This window comes from Artemia sp. Qi Xiang Cuo, chromosome 5 (genome assembly GCF_049724085.1).
Source record: "Artemia sp. Qi Xiang Cuo chromosome 5, ASM4972408v1, whole genome shotgun sequence".
NCBI lineage: Eukaryota > Metazoa > Arthropoda > Branchiopoda > Anostraca > Artemiidae > Artemia > Artemia sp. Qi Xiang Cuo.
The window spans coordinates 72249805-72267716 of NC_142798.1; the positions used below are offsets into that span (position 1 = coordinate 72249805).

General features: G+C 33.7%; 1 protein-coding gene across 5 annotated transcripts in view; it reads right to left on the reverse strand.

The window, feature by feature from the left end:
- Positions 1-17912, reverse strand: part of LOC148952485 (tRNA (guanine(10)-N(2))-methyltransferase TRMT11) — a 59883-nt gene that overhangs the window by 11650 nt on the left and 30321 nt on the right. For all 5 annotated transcript variants that reach the window (XM_089088977.1, XM_089088978.1, XM_089088976.1 and 2 more), the window contains 3 exons: positions 14494-14650; positions 6457-6560; positions 1709-1850 (listed from right to left, as the gene is read on the reverse strand). In XM_089088977.1, the coding sequence (XP_088945103.1) occupies positions 1709-1850; positions 6457-6560; positions 14494-14650 (403 nt within the window). The remainder of the gene's footprint in view (positions 1-1708; positions 1851-6456; positions 6561-14493; positions 14651-17912) is intronic.

The window sequence follows — 17912 nt, forward strand, 5'->3', positions numbered from 1 at the left end:
TAACTTGTACTGTTAGGCAAGCTCGAAATCATAGGCAGCGCAATACCGCTTCTTTTTCGTTTATAATCGGTGTTTTACAGTCTGTTGGCTAAGACCCGATCACAGGGTTTCTTCTTTCGCTTCGAATTTTATTTTTTTTTTTATGCTAGTTACGTGTCTTTACCTCTTTCTAAATAATTCACTTTTAATGACTTTTAGCTTGAGCGACTGCTCTGCTTGCTTTAGCTTGATTTAGATTTTAAGCTGATATAGCTTGAAAGGTGGTTCAATTTGTATTGTTTGGTATCCTTTGAAAATTTTGCGACCGAATAAAACCTGCAAATGACTTCCCAAAACTAGTTTTAAACATTAATTTGAACAACCATGTCTTACTTTTTATTTCTCTTCTTTTTTTCAAGATCCTTTATGCAAAACAAATACAATCTCCGTTTTTTTTTTTGCTTAAAATAATTTTTGTTACCTCTTTCTTATTAACTTGCTTCTCTCTTTTTTTGCTGGAAAGACAAAGTGGAGGGTAACAACAGTGTAGGGTAACAACAATGGAGGGTAGCTAAAAGTAAGTGAGGACGGGTCACAGCTTAGATCTTGCATCAAATTTAATTCGAATAAAATACTTGATTTATTCTTTAGAATCGGTGAAGTTACAGATTGATTTTAAGTAGTGACTGCTCTTTTTTCATAAGCTAAAAATGGACTGTGTCAAGAAGCACTCTCATGATTCGGATATTTTACCATGATTAAATATTTGCCATGGATTAAATCAGACATAATTCGGACATACAGAAAGCCTCCATGGACCCTGTGGTTGAAAACGCAATAATAGCAGTCTTTTCAAAGGATAATAGTTCATTTTCTTAAAAGTATCGGATATAGTCGGAGGATTTAGGTATGACATTATTTCCGAACTATACTTGAGGCTAATATTGCAAAATAGACAAAGTAAAACACGGTGTATAACTTAAAAGTTGATGTTGATTAAAAACTAGTTAAACAGGAAAACAAAGTTTTCCCACAAAAAGAAAAAGCAACATCAAAACTTAAAACGAGCATAAATTAGCTTAGCTTGCATAACACTTCAAACTCTAAATAAGCTAAACTTCTATGAAAGAAGAAACAAGACTTAAAACGAAATGAAAGTACAATGAACAATAATATCAACCTTAGAACATACATAGACTTTAAAAAAAAAGTGCGGTGTCACCCCTCTCCTTAAATCCCTATAACAGCTTGAGTTTCGTTTGCGCTTTTCAGAAAATAAAATATATTTGTGACATTTTTCCTTTGAGAAATCAAAAAGTAAAGATCAAGGTACTTCTGCTAGTCAATACTTATGACAAAACGAAATAGTCTATAGAGAATGAGTCTTTAGAGAATAGTCTATAGAGAATAGAGTGTATATAGAATAGACTCTATAGGGTCTATAGAGAATGATACTGTTCCAGTCTAATTAGTTTCGCAATTTCAGTTAAAAGATTCAGACAATATCAGATATGATTTAGACAACCAGAAAACATCCATGGACCTGGGCTTGAAGAACGCAAGAGCAAAAATCTTTTAGGAACCTAGTAATTCACTTCCGGAAAAAAAGCGTCCAATACACCCTTCCCTGAAAACTATATTACCGAGCGATATCAACCCTAACTACTTTTTTTCCACAAAAAAGGTACTGTTACGTTCACGGTACTGTTGAAAGGCATAAACCACTTACGGTCAGTAACTATAGCATTAAACCGAACTCCATCTCTCCAAACCGACCTAGAGGCATCAGCCACAAAAGCATCTATAAGTTGACTATTCATACCATACTGCGACATATTTGCAGATATTCTCTCATCAGCTTCTCTTTGAATCTATAAAAATCATTAGTGTGCGGTGAAAAACTTGAACTGACCTTGTGACAAAAAAAAACATTACCAAGACAAGGAAGGAGGATGATTGGAGTTTAAGACCCAAAGTCCTAAAAAAAAATATGTTTTTTTAAAGTTTAACTTGATAATTTTAATTTCTGTACGTTTAAGGCTTTATTTATTAGCTCATTGAAACTTTTGTTCTTTTTAAGTTTGACTCATTATATGACTTATTTCAGCTCGTTTTAGCTTTAATATCATCCTCTACTTTTCTTCGATTTTTTTTTTGAAAAACGCTTGTTCTTAAATTAATACAATCATAAGCGAGACCCAATCACGAGGATACACACAGGATAGTGAGGAACAGATTTGGGACAGGTGAACTATGGAGTTACAAAGAGGATGGGAAACTGATAAAAGGCCTTATCTCCAGCAACTTACCATGGAGAGATAGGAGAGAGCAGCAATGCCACCTTTACCGCAGTGTCAGGCTTGTTCAGAAACGGAGATTGCCTTTGTTTCCTTTTTTAAAAGCTAAGTTTTGTTTAAATACGCTTTGTTTCCATATTCCTTTTTTAAAGCTACGATCTATTTCCATTTTTCTCTCAAAATTTAGGGAAAAATTTGAGCAGAAATTTTTTAAAATTCCTCAATGTCTACAGAAAATTCCGCAGAAATCAGGAAGCAATTCAGTAAAATCTACAAAGCTCGCCCCCCCCCCCAATGAAAGAAAGCTCGGGACACCCGTGCCAATAACAGAATTATTTCTATTTCTTAAGTTGACTTTTGTTTTAGATCAAATCTGCCCTCTGTCCAAAATGCTTTGATTGTCTTTGTTAAGAGCCAAACAAATGCGCGAACTAGATTCGCAAATTCAGATATACATATTTTTGAAATTCATCACGTATTCGATATTTTCCGTTACCCAAGAGAGGCAAGATCAAATAAAAAAAAAAATAAAATAAAATAAAACAAAGATATGAACAGAAATTACCTTTAATTCAACAAAGGAATTAATTCAAAAATCTTTTCCAAAAATAAGTTTTCTAAAGCAAAATAAAGATTGATATTGAAACATAAATGAGCAAAAAGAAATTCAAATAACATGTCAAGCTTAAAATGAACAGAAATTACAATGAATAAACAAATGAAACCTAAATTAAAAAAAAAGAAATGGACAGAAACTGCCACAAATAAAAGCAGGGCTACCGCTCCCTCAAACCCTTCAAAGCCTAGAATGTCATCTGTGCTTTATTGAAAACGGAATGTATTTCAAACACAGTGTGTTTCATTTGTCATAGCATCAATAATAGAATCACAACACTAATCACTTTTACCAAATTTTTTTAAAAATAAATATATTTATGGCTTTCACTTATTTTTACCATTTTCGACGGAGAGTTTTATTTAAACACTCTTTGTTTTAGTTTAGTTTCTTTTACTTTTATCCAAAAGTATAGAAAATTTGGGTCCAAATATCGATTTTAAATCAGAAATTGTTAGTTTGGATCCAATCTATTTAGTTCATTTTGTGCACTTCTCGTTTCTATTTAAACATTTAAAAAGTAAAAAGAAACAGATTACCTAATTTCATCCAATTTAGAAGCAAACTCTCGTGACCAGTATCGTTACCAGCCAAACTGTTGGGGGGGGGGAGGGGGAGCTAGAGATTTTACCAACAGGCTGGTCATTTTTACCGACTGTTTTCGTCAATAATTAGCACAATGTCCGTTTCGAATACAATATGTAAAATCACTGCACAAGTCGGTAAAACCGCTGCACTTACCAACCGAGACTTAGTTTTCGGTACACATCATGTCACTATTTTAATGTTGTCTATTTAACTCAATAGAAAATTGTGGCACCATCCGTAAAATCATGGCAGGAGTCGGTAAAACTGCTGTTTTTACCGACCAAATTAAAAATTTCTGTAGATGACATGTCAGTATTTTCGTGGTCTTTATTGAACTGAACAAAGAACTTTAGCAGCGTCGGAAAAATTATGGCGCTTTCTACGATTTTACCGACTTTTTGTTTACCGAGTTACCAAAAACATTGGGGGGGGGGACGTACCCCCACCACCCACTCGTGAAGGTCCTGCTCGTGACCACAGTTCGCGCGATAACTACTAAAATTAGTAAATTAAAAATTTCATAGTCTTGATATTTATTTCTTGTCAGAAGTAAAATAGAATACTAGAAACAAATTAACTTTTATCTCGTATTCAGTTCCCTCCGTTCCATCAGAGTCCTTCCACCACACACCCTCCAAATCCGAAGGAGAGCCTTTCTTAACCATTTCTAACGGATAACTATAAACGATAAACACACAAAAGCGCAAACTAATTCAGCAAATTTACGATTTTGTATTTTGAGATTATTTTTGTCTCTTTTACCTCCTTTACAGTTCACTCCGTTACCATTGAGTGGCTGGATTTCATATTCTCTAACTAAGAAGGGAGTCACTTTGCTACTGTTCTGCAATAACCAGTTCACTTCAATTCTTAGTTAGTTCATTTAAATACAAAATTATAGTACACATAACATCAATTCAAGTGGCTACCCAGAGAAAGCCATGAAAGCACTTGATATTGGACGACTACATATGTAAGAAACGCTTAACAAAAAAAAAATCTTAACGAACAATCAAGACAAAAAAAAGGAAATAAAACAACCAAATTATGACCCAAAAGAAAAGCAAACCAAGACCCAAAAGAAAGTTTTTGATTTTACTCTTAAGTAAACCAAGGTGCTCCGCCACCAGAATGCTCTCTGGAAGAGAATTCCAAACCTTATGACCAAGAAATCTGTCCAAAAAAACCTGCCCTAGTTCCAATTCTGTACTCAGTGACTAGACTATCAGCATTGCCGGTACTGTTACTATGAAGTGATCTATTGTCTCTGTAAAAACCATGAAATACCTCAAACTCCAACACTGATACGAGAAGATTTGTTAAGACACACCTCAGCGTCATTACCTTTTCCAAGTATCCATCAATAAGTCGTATCACTTTGTTCTGAAGAACATAAACTCTTTTAAAGTTCGAATAAAGTTTACGAAAAAGACATAAAAGTGAACTAACTTGAAACTTGAACACTAAACCTGAAACTTATTTTATATATATATATATATATATATATACATAAATAAAGAAAAACGAGCAAAAATGGGGTTTTTATTGGCCAAATGACGATACTGAAAAAAACAAAGCGAATATTTCTAGAGGACAGACGGCTCTCTTCTTCAGCGCCAAACGAAACGATGTATCAATAAAAGCCAAAAATTAGAAGAATTAAAATCAACTACCTAACAACCATAAAAGCGAGTTATTCGCCAATATCCGCGATTTGCAAAAAAACCAAAAAAAATATGAACTGCCATTAAGGTTAAATAATATAAGGTAATATAAGGTCCCAAATCTATCAAGATAAAGACCCTATCCCGATAGGTGAAAACTCCGGTGTCTACAGAATTCCTTGTTCGTGTGGTCTTTGGTATATCGGAAGAACTGATCAGCGGCTAACGGATAGATTAACTCAGCACTCTATTTCAATTAATAATACACTTAAAAAGCGGAAAAAACCAGAAAATTTTGACTCTGCCCTTGCAGAGCACATTTTTGAAAAACCAGACCATACTATTTTGTTTAATCAAGCTAGCCTTATTTCGCATGACAAAGGTCTAGTCCAGCACTACAGAGAATCTGTTGAAATTTACATATACCATCATCATGTCCTAACTTTGAACAGATTCTAGTTATTTATAGATAAACGACTAGTATTTTGCTTTTCTTAAAAGAGAGGCCGCTAGTTCACCAATCCCTTCAAAAAAACTTGAGCCATCTTCTAAGTCATCTAATCAAACAAGTGAGAAACCCCTTAGGTCTCAAGGGGTGTCTGCAAGAAATGCATTAATTAAAATCCGAAATCAAATTACATAGTTCTCCAACTTATTTAATTGCTGGTTCGTTTTGTTTTTCGAGTGACTGAATTGGTTCCTTCTCTTTGTCAGTTGTTCGCTAGTATCTGTTGATGGCAGTTCATATTTTTTTGGATTTTGTGCAAATCGCGGATATTGTCGAATAACTCGCTTTTATGGTTTTTAGGTAGTTAGTTTTAATTATTTTAATTTTTGGCTTTTATTGATACATCGTTTCGTTTCGCGCTGAAGAAGAGAGGCGTTTGTCCTCTCTAAATATTCGTTTTGTTTTTTCAGTATCTTCATTTGGCCTAAAAAAAAACCATTTTTGCTCGTTTTTCTTTATTTATGTGATGTCAGGCCAATGTGGGTTAAGAAATTATCTTAGAGATATATATATATATATATATATATATATATATATATATATATATATATATATATATATATATATATATATATATATATATATATATATATATATATATATATATATATATATATATATATATATATATATATATATATATATATATATATATATATATATATGTGTGTGTGTTTGAGTGGTCTACAAAAAAAAACAAAAAAAACAATAGGAATAATAATAAAATTCAAGGGAGAAAACCCAAAGAAACCCCTTAGGTACGAGCCAGCAAAGTACTAATAGTTAAAAGGAAAACAAAATTACCTGTTTTGCTCTAGTGGGCTTCGACTTCCCATGGATTGTTAAATAGTCAATATCTGTACCAACCACATATGCTCCAAATTTTGCACATGATACCAAGAGGGATCCTTCAAAATAAAAACCAATAAAAACTAAAAATAAAAAGAAATATCGTGGCAAATACTGTCAAAGATAGTGCCTGAAAAGAAAAACCAGAGTCAATCCCAGGTTTATGCCCTTTTAATGCTGATTTGGTACTGAATCAACAAAATATAATTAGTTTATATTCACCCATGGGCGTACGAACGGGGGGGGGGGCAGGGCCGGACAGCCCCCCACCCCCCAGAAATTCAAAGTTAAACTAGATATTAAAGAGAAATTTTCGTACCTTGGAATTTTTTGTTGGATGTTCACTGATAGATGATTGAAAAAGCTGAAAATAAACAGAAAGTTCCAAATATCGTTTGCTATATCGATATTTACGTTTCGATAGTCAGTATTGATTTTTGGTCCGATATATAGATAGGACAGTGGCCCACGATCGGGAGGTTTAAACTTTTTTAGTTCTCGGGGCGATTCTAAAAAAAAAAAAATTTTATTCAAGGGATAAGCAGTTGCTGAATATGCCAAAGCAAAGGTAGCTTATTCAATACCATATTTGAAAGAGACAATTAGAAACACTCCACAACTTTTCCAACTGGAAGCCTCTCGATGCAAGTGGTCAAAAGTGACGAGCCTGTGCCACCCCGTTACTGGTTTGGCCGTCTCCGGCTTACGTTCGGCCACCTGACAAAAGAAAGGGAAAAGTGACCAGAAACATTAAAACTTGTTTTTCGGCTATAAATTTAAGAAAGAATATGGTCAGTATATGAAACTACAAATCAATTTCGGCAAGGTTAAGTGAAAAAACTAAAGCGTAATAATTTCAAATTATAAATTGACTGATCAACACCAAAAGTAAGCTGTCCCACTAATCTTGATGTTCCACCTGGCAGTGGTTGCAGCTTCATTTCAACTTGCTCAACTTTAAACTTTTGAATTGAATTATTAGAAGAAGAAGCTTTTATCCAACTGTAGTGTAATTTGTGTAAATCACTTTTATGGTGTTAAGGTTTTCTGAAAATTGGAAGTAGGATAGTGAGTTTATTATATTACAGTATTGCGGGAAAAGTAGAACAAGGAAAATACTAAAGGCCGAATTTTAGCAACATATAGAATGACGAGTTTCCAAAGACATTTGGGAAGCATTTACAGCTCCCCCCCCCCCATCACAGAATCAGCTGCCCTGACTTAGACAAGATGCTGCCTATGTCCATGTATTCAACTTATATTTTTATCACAGTACAATTTGTAGTAAGACCAAAGCAGCAAGAGTTAAGTGGTGTAGGTTAAACCACCGCCAAACTAGCAATGAACACAAAAGTCTGCTATTTCCTTGCCATTTCAACGGTAAATGATTAAACTTAATTTCAAATCATCTAAGAAAGATCTCTCCGATTTTGGTATAAGCCAACTTTGAAAATTTATATAAAAATATACTATGTCAATTGCCTTTTAACTTCTGCTAAATTTGCGCTTATTTTGAGCATTTATTATGCACACAACGATACTCTTAATGGGCAAAGTGGTTTGAACTCATTCATCATGTGTAGCAAAAAAAGAACACTTTGGGTGACCTGGAGTGGTGTCTAAGCACGTGGGAGGTTTGGGTGGTTGATCTTAGGTTATTGCTGGGTGGTTTGGTCTTTGTGTCTAAGTAGGCACAAAGACAAAGACTGCATCTTAGAATCCCACTTATTTTTGTATAAGCAACTTAAAATATACAAACGTATTGAGGAATTATTTCTCTCCATAAAGGTGGTGAATTTATTGATTACCTAATTATAATTTGTAGTTAAAAAATTAATGTTAAATAGCTAACTTACCAAAATAATATAAGCATAAACTGCTTTGAAAGATTTTGCGAGATGACTGAAGTAGAACCTATAAACAGGGTTGGACAGAGAAGGAATGCTTATCAATATGCCAGTCTCTGCTGGATTAAAATTGTGATAAAGTAATAATAGTATTTTATAACACAGTATATTTTATTTCTATTCTAATTTTAAGAAGCAACAAAATAACACTATGTTCATATAGAGACGGCTACAATTTTGGGTAACGGCCATGTGGGCTTCAAACTTCTACGAAGAACGGGAAATAAGTAAATAAACTAACAAAATTAGCTTGGAGCACTAAGCCCTCTCCAAAAAAATTGGCTAAAATATTGTTTCCAAAACATTAAAAAATTGATTTTGTGTGCATATGGGCCCAAAATTAAAACAAAAAACTTTTTGCTTGATCGGCCGGAAGAATATTTTCGAGTAGTGTGGACCAAAAACACCTGCAGAACTTGGAATGTTCTTGATCAAGCCAGATAATAAAAAAAGAGATATATATATATATATATATATATATATATATATATATATATATATATATATATATATATATATATATATATATATATATATATATATATATATATATATATATATATATATATATATATATATATATATATATATATATATATATATATATATATATATATATATATATATATATATATATATATATATATATAAATATGTCACTCAGTTATATATTTCTGTATATAACTTAGATAGGCCTAGTCAGTGAGTTACACATATTTATAAGTAGTTGGATAAATTTGTCACTGAGTTATATATTTATGTATATAAATTATATAGTCCTATTCTTTTATTTACATATATTTATTGGCTTATGCTAAATCTTTAAAATAGTTATAGATATGTGTATATAAATTATATGCCTAGTCAGTCAGTTACACATATTTATAAGTAGTAGGCTAAATATGTCACTCAGTTATATATTTCTGTATATAAAATATATAGGCCGAGTCTGTGAGTTACACATATTTATAAGTAGTAGGTTAAATGTGTTACTGAGTTATATATTTCTGTATATAACTTATATAGGCCTAGTCAGTGAGTTATGTATATTTATAAGTAGTAGGTTAAATATGTCACTGAGTTATTGACTTTGCAAAACAAAAGTGATCTGTTTATCTGGCCTCCCCCAGGCCACTCAGCATGTCACCAGGTGGCGATAGGGGAACGCTCTTCAGATAAGTAGGGTACCTCCATAGGAGGCATGGACCAAGGGGGACCCTTGTCCCTGGGGGTCCATAATCGACTCTGGGGCACCCTTGCCCGGGGTCATAAATACAGGCGGAGGAGGACGAAGGCCCCTCAAATGTACACTCAAAAGGGCCCACTGTTTTATCCATAAGTTCCATGAGTTGCAAACCTTCTCCCAGTAATGGATTAAATTGCATGTTGATGCAGAACACCGTAACGGGAGGATCCTCTATTGGAAGACAACTGCGGCAGGGCGTAAGATCCAGTTCTAGGGGCAGCGGCCTCTGCAAAGGGCTGTTCCAATCCTTTCAGGGTACGAACCAAACTGGATACCTTGTAGTCAACTCTATTCCCAATTAAGGAGTGGCGCCCCTCTATGAAATTACAGCCTAGTAAACGACAAAGCATTCGCACGGGATTCTGACTAATGGATAATTCTTCTGGGAATAGTATGTTTTGATGGGCGTATTTGGGCTGAAAAACCTCTTCCTAGCTAATTTATCTATTACGGGTTGCCTCCCCGTAGTAGCATAATATTTGTAGGCATGAATATATAATGAGTCGGAGGTAATAGGCTTGAGATTGTCTGTGGAGGATTTCGACTCTTGTTGATAGAAGAGCATCGCCAAGCGCTGAAAACCATGTTGTGACAAAGATGGGCCCAGGATTTCACATAGCGTCCATTCTTGGAGGTCCCAGGGACTTCTTGCTGTCTGGTTATAAGCCGGCTTAAGCACTTCGGTGTAGAATTGAGAAGATATGTGATCCCCGTCCTGCACTTGTATCCGGGATCATTGCTTTTCCTGAGGCGAAAAAAATTTCAATGATTTAAAGAACATGAAAATTGGAACTTGGAATGTTACGACATTAAAAAATGACTATCGTATCGACATTTTGACTGACGAATTCAGACGATTCGAACTAGATCTATTAGGAGTTTCAGAAACTCATATCCCAGGGGTAGGAAGCATGAAAATAGGTGATATAGAATTTGTTTACTCAGGCAGGAAGGATGGGTTACATAGACAGGGAGTAGGGCTCATGATGAATAAGGAAGCTGGTAAGTCTTGTTTAGGCTAGGAAGGTATTAATAATAGAATACTAATTGCTCATTTTATGACTAGTAAGTTCAAGGTATCAGTTATAGTAGTATACGCCCCTGTAGAACCGACTGATGGAGATACTAGTGACTCAGATGAATTTTATTTACAGTTACAGGAGCAAATAGACAAGGTCCCAGGTAGAAATATGATGTTATTGCTGGGAGATTTTAACGCCCAGGTTGGTAGAAATAAGGATAGATGGTATCCCAGCTTAGGTAAATTTGGTGTAAGAAAAGAAAACAGTAATGGATACAGACTTTTGCAATTTTGTAGGTATAACAATCTAGTTATAACCAATACGGTGTTTGGTCATAAAATGGCTCATAAGTTAACATGGTATTCATGTGATGGTAAGACAACAAACCTTATTGATTATGTTATTGGAAACCAAAGACTGGGAGGATCACTACAAGATACTAAGGTGCGTAGAGCTGCTGTTATTGATTTTAAAAATAAAGATCATCATCTAATAGTGTCTAGGGGTAATTTAAAGCTGAATTTTCAGAAGGGTAACTACCTACTGGGAAGTTATGATGTTAGTAGACTCCAGGATGAGAATTTGAGAGAAACTTTCCAGGAAAAGTTGAATCCTAAACTTGAGAGTTTAAAATTTGATAATGTGGAAGATGGTTGGAATAATTTTAGAAAAATAATTTGTGAAGTTGCTGAAGGTGTATTAGGGAAGAAAGCTACAACTTCAGCTAAGAATATTAGTGAAAAAGCTTTAAGTTTAATAGAAAGGAGAAAGGACTTGTACAAGAATTATCTGAGTGATAGATCACATGAAAACAAAAGAAATGTAAAGAAAGTGGAGAAAGCATTGAAATATGAACTAAGGAGGTGTGAAGTGGAGGCCATGGATAAAATTGCCGAGGATTTAGAAGATGCAGCTAGACGGCATAATAGTAAAACATTGTACTGGCACGTTAACAAATTGAGAGGTAGTAGTCAATCCGGACTTGTCCCAGTTAAAGATAGGAATGGGGTGGCAATTAGCGATAAGACAAAAGCTAAAGCGAGATGGGCCGAATATTTTGAGAATTTGCTTAACCGAGATAGAGTTGCAGGAAAAAATATAGAGGAAAATGAAAAAGTTTGTGATACCTTGGATGTGAAGGAAGATTTGTTTTGTGAGGAGGAATTAGAAACAGTACTAAAAGGATTAAAGAATAATAAGGCTCCAGGTGCTGATAGGGTAGTAAATGAGTTTCTTAAATATGGTGGCTCTGAGGTTAGAAATAAGTTATTGGAGATTATGAATATGATTTTTGAAAAAGGGGATGTACCTAACGATTTTAGGAAAACCTTAATTAAGCCACTTTATAAGAAAGGTGATAAAAGTGAGTGTGGTAATTATCGAGGCATTAGTCTGGTCTCTGTAGGTAGCAAATTGCTTAGTAATATGATACTTTTTAGACTGAGAGATGCCGTAGACAAAGTTTTAAGAGAAGAGCAGTGCGGTTTTAGAAAAGGTAGAGGATGTGTTGACCAAATTTTCACTCTTAGGTTAATAATTGAGAAGTGCCTAAGTTTTCAAACACCTTTGGTCCTCAGTTTTATAGATTATGAGCAAGCGTTCGATTCTGTTGATAGAGGAGCTTTAGTAAAGGTTTTATCCTTGTATGGTATACCAGACAAATACATTAAAGTGATTAGTGCTATGTACGAGAATAACACTGCTGCGGTTAAGGTAGGAAATGAGGTTAGCAGCTGGTTTCGTATTAAATCAGGAGTTAAGCAGGATTGTGTTCTATCCCCCTTTATATGGATTATTTTGATGGACTGTCTTTTAAGGAATACAGGAAAGGCAATGCAAGGCAACGGAATCAAATGGAGAAGAAAAAGTTTTCTGGACTTAGATTACGCTGATGATTTAAGCATCCTAGATGAAAGTACGCGCAAAGTGAATGAAGTTTTAGTGGTATAGTGGGTTCAGGGTGCTAGAATTGGTCTGAAAATTAATGTTAGGAAGACTAAGTCACTAAGGCTAGGAATAAGTGAAGAGGAAAAGGTGACGTTGGGTAATGAAAAGATTGATCAGGTGGGCAGTTTCACTTACCTTGGTAGTATTATTAGTAAAGATGGTGGGAGCAGTGAAGATGTTAAAAATAGAATAGCCAAGGCTCAGGGTGTTTTTTCACAGTTAAAAAAAGTCTAGAAGAATAGGAAGATAAGTCTGCAAACCAAGATTAGAATATTAGAAGCTACAGTGATGGCAGCGGTCAAATATGGCTCTGAAGCTTGGGGGCTCCGAAAAGCGGATGAAACTTTGCAAGATGTTTTCCAGAAACTTTGCTTAGGAATTTCTCCGGGTTCCCAGCTGACGGGATATATGTCAAACACTAGGCAGTGCGAGAAATGTGGTTCAATACTGCTCTCTAGGTCTATAATGAAAGAAAGGTTGAGGTGGTTAGGGCATGTTTTTCGGATGAAGGATGACAGATTGCCGAAGATTGTTCTTTTCGGCCAACCATCTAGGGCTAAAGGGAAAGCAGGTCGTCCCCGTCTGGGTTGGCATGACGTCATAAAGAAATATGTACAGGACATGGGAAGGTTGTGGATAGGTGTATAAAGGGAGGCGGTGAATCGAGCAGGGTGGAGTAGAATCGTGCGTAGCTGGGATGGCCTCAGTCGGCTTGATGCTGTGATGAGTTGTTAGTAGTAGTAGTAGTAGTATATATATATATATATATATATATATATATATATATATATATATATATATATATATATATATATATATATATATATATATATATATATATATATATATATATATATATAATATATATATATATATATATATATATATATATATATATATATATATATATATATATATATATATATATATATATATATATATATATATATATATATATATATATATATATATATATATATATATATATATATATATATATATATATATATATATATATATATATATATATATATATATATATATATATATATATATATATATATATATATATATATATATATATATACATATACATATATATATATATATATATATATATATATATATATATGTAAATTTTACTTATATTATAAGTAAATTTTATATTATAAGTAAAAATTATAAGTAAATTTTACTGTGTTGATTCAAAACGCCAGAAATGGCGACAGATATTTTCATCTTTAATCGGGTTGAAATTTACAGCGCATGTAAACTGGGCCAAAGAAACCTTACAAAGACGACAATTTTAAATCCCAAGAATGAGATAATTTAGTATTTCCGGCTAGCTTAGTTTTTTCTCCGACTTTTGTGTTACATTCATTTATCGAACATCAAAAGTAAAAACATCGATATATCATTTAATCAAATTATCGCCCAACACTAACCAGAATATATGTCCAGTTCAGGGGTTGCCAACCATCCCACTTTTTCGGTCATTGTTGTACTGTAGTACGTACGACATAGAAAACTGAACTTTTCCATGAAAAGCCAAATAATTTCGCACAAAAGTAATAATAAAAGCGTCAATATAAGACTACAACATTTTTTGCCTCACAATGTGCCTCAATAAGATAAATGGATAGATGGTTTATTATATAACATAAGTTTAATATTGTTTATTTGACAAACATCAAATAGCCGAACATGATTGCACTGTATTCTAATAACACACCAGCAATGTCTGTTTACTGGGATACTTGACTGGTGTTCTCAAAAACAGCATGCTAGGGTACCATTCTGGTCTTTATTTTCGTATTTCCAAACTTATACACCTGTGCAAAAGCAAGAATTAAGAAACGTATAAACTAACCTGTTCCAACAAAAGGATCCAAAACGAGAGAGCAGGGAGTAACACATGCTAAATTTGCCATTACTAATGCCAGCTGAGGATCCATGGTTGTATTCCCAATAAATTTACGGGTTTTCAACGATAATTCATGAAGTAGCCGCCTCTGGCCAGTTCCTATCTGAAAAATAAGAAGACAAAATAAGAAGAATATAATACGAAAACTATTAAGGAAGAATAAAAGAAGAGGGAAGAGAATAGAAGAAACAGAAGAAAAAAAATAAATATAAGAGAAGAAAGAATAAACGAAGAAGAAAACTAAAGCAAAATAAATTAAATTAAAAATAAGAAGAATAAAATAAAAACCACTAATTCTAACCTCTTTACCTTTAAATATTTGATACATAGGAATCACTATTGAATGAATGATTTTATCAGTGATTGAACCCGTACAGAGTATTTCACTATCTAGTCTACAAAATACGGCATAAAATATCAAACACTGAAAAACACAAGCAAAATACTAAACACCACAAAGAAACAAGGAAAATCAATAAGTTAACGAAATTTATTAACACTTAATAGTAAGTAAATGAAGACGAAAAGGAAGAAGAAGAAAAAATTATACAATATCTAGTCTCTTGGCACAACAGCAACGCTTTAAGAAATTTAAAAATAAATTTCTTGTGAATTATGGTCTCGATTTATCAGTAGTTGTACCGAAACAATCGTGCTCAAAATCCTCCTCAGGGCCAAATAGTGGTTTTTTCTTTTGTGGATGGTGAAGTTTTCCCCACAGTAGAGTGCAAACGGTCTAGTATCATAATACTATATTTTCCTGTTTAGCTTAAAGCTTATTCCAATAGGCAATACAAAGAACTCCCCTTAAAAAAAAGTCCCTCCGGATTCCACCTCAAATAATAATGGAATTGATTCATATTTGCCTTATGCCGGTTGGGCCTGTACTATTTCACAAAGCTCACATGACAGGTAAAATTCTGTGAATGGTGCATCGATCAATGTTGAAGCTAATGTCTTTACAAATGCTAAAATCTCTTAAGGAGTCCTTTCTATTAACTCTAAGCAAAGGAAAAAAACGTCCTCAATCAAAAGTATTTCCCCTCCCCCTGTCCAAGTTTCTCCTTCACAAAACTTAGGCATTTACCTCAAAGTTTCTCCTAATACCCCCTTTGAAATAACAAAGATTACTACAATAAGGGTTGCAATTTTTAACAAGTTAAAATAAATGTTTTTTCTTAACATTCACCGTGATGGATCTTTGCTAATAGCTGTTCAAGATCAGAAATCAGTAGATATAATACTTGATCTCAAATCTCTTCTGAATACCCCAATTAATTCATCTAAATGGAACCCAAAATAATCTAAAGTAAATATATTAGTATATATTGTTCCTCTAGAAATACCAATTCAGGAGTTAAAAGAAGGGCTCTCAGATAGGACTGGTAACACAATCCCTGTAGAAGATGTCACTCAACTGGGTAAACCCAACTCTAATGGATTAAAAACAAGTAGATCTTTCTTATTTACACTGAAGGAAAAAATTAATATCCCAGAAAAGTTATTCCTATTTGGGCATATCAAACCGCACAAGGAATACAACCCAAAGCCTATCCAGTGTCATAATTTTCGAAAACTGGGACACACAATGAACAAATGCAATGAAATTCTCCTAGCCTGTAGTAATTGTAAAGGCTCCCATCCTAAAGAGTTGACAACTTGCAACGACACTCAGCCTACATGTATCAATTGTAAAGGCCCACATGAATCCACGAATAAATCACAATGCCCTGCATATAAGAAAAGAGCACTAACACTCCAAATAGCAACAGAGAAGGCCATTCCATACCCTTTTGCAGCTATGGAAGCATATGCTGCCCAATCACACCAAATAAAACCTATATTGAAACCAAATAAAACTCCCAAGTCAAACACCCCCAATGCATCAAGTACTCCTTACAAAACACCATCCTTTAAGCCCCCTAGCTCACATCTCTATCAGAAAGAATCACCAAGCCAACAAGGCTCCTTGCCGAGTGAGATGAGGTCGGCCTGGCACCCCCTCCCAACAAGAAACAAACCAGAAACACTACCAGGAATAAATCCCTAAACTGACAAACTGGATGCACAACCAAACATGCAAACCCCAAATATATGCTTATTCATTCTAAACTACAATGCAGTTCAGGCCATGAATATACAAAAACGACAGAAAACAAAAGTCATTGATGAATTAACAAAAATCTACATCCCTAAGCATATGCTCATTCAAGCAAAAAAAAGTTTTTGCTTTACTATTAACAAAATTGAACATCGATACACAGTCATATGAAAAATAAATCAACAACACAACACATATCAATACTCCAGTGGAACGTAAGATCATTTACTGAACATAAGTTAAATGAACTAATATCTTTTATGAATAATAATTCCATCAATATTGCTTGCCTCCAGGAAACTCATTTAATCCAAAATCAACAAATTAAGTCTCTGTGTTACACTATCCTGAGAAAGGATAGATCATTGGAGAGAAAAGGAGGTCGAGTAGCTTTAATAGTTAAAAATAATATAAAATTCTGTGGCATCAGCTTTCCAGTTTTTGTAAATGATGTTGATGCAGTTGGTATCAGTGTTTGGCTGAATAATACAAAAACTTACATAATAAGCTTTTATAACCCTAATGGCCAAACTAAAGATATCATGTATTTCTTCAGCTATATAAATAATTCTAATATATTGAAAAATATTATTATTTCTAGCCACTTTAATGCCCACTTCCTTTTGTGGAGGAATAAACCAGCAAATAAAGATGGTAAGTTCATTGAGCGTATGACTTCAAATAATAATGAATTAGCTGTTGCTACCCCTCCCAATCTGAATACATATTTCAACCCCAAAAGTGGCAGTTTCTCTACAATTGAATTACAAATTGTGTCTTTAAATATTTTGAATAAAATTTATATAAATAAAATTGATAGTCTATGTACTGACCACTTTGCCATAGTTTGCTCCCTAAATGAACCTGCTGAAACCCTATCACACCTCCAGATATATCAACACTAAAGTAAATTGGCCTATGTTCCAAAATAAGCTAAATGATGAAATTACAATTTTCACCCAAAATTCATGCATTTCAACCGCAACAGCTAACACACATACTGAAATTTTGGCATCTTTACTAATAAATACAGCTAATCATGCTATCCCCAGGACAACACCCAGGAAAACCTTCCCTAAACATATTCCCAAAGCATGGTGGACAAATGAGTGCCAAAATAAATGGAGAACAAAAAAGGCAGCTAGGAGAACATTCTTAAAAAACCATCACCTAGTACATATTTAAAAAAATTACAAGCAGAATCTAATCTGAAAAAAACTATAATAAATGCTAAATATAATTACTGGAATAATTTTGCAAATAA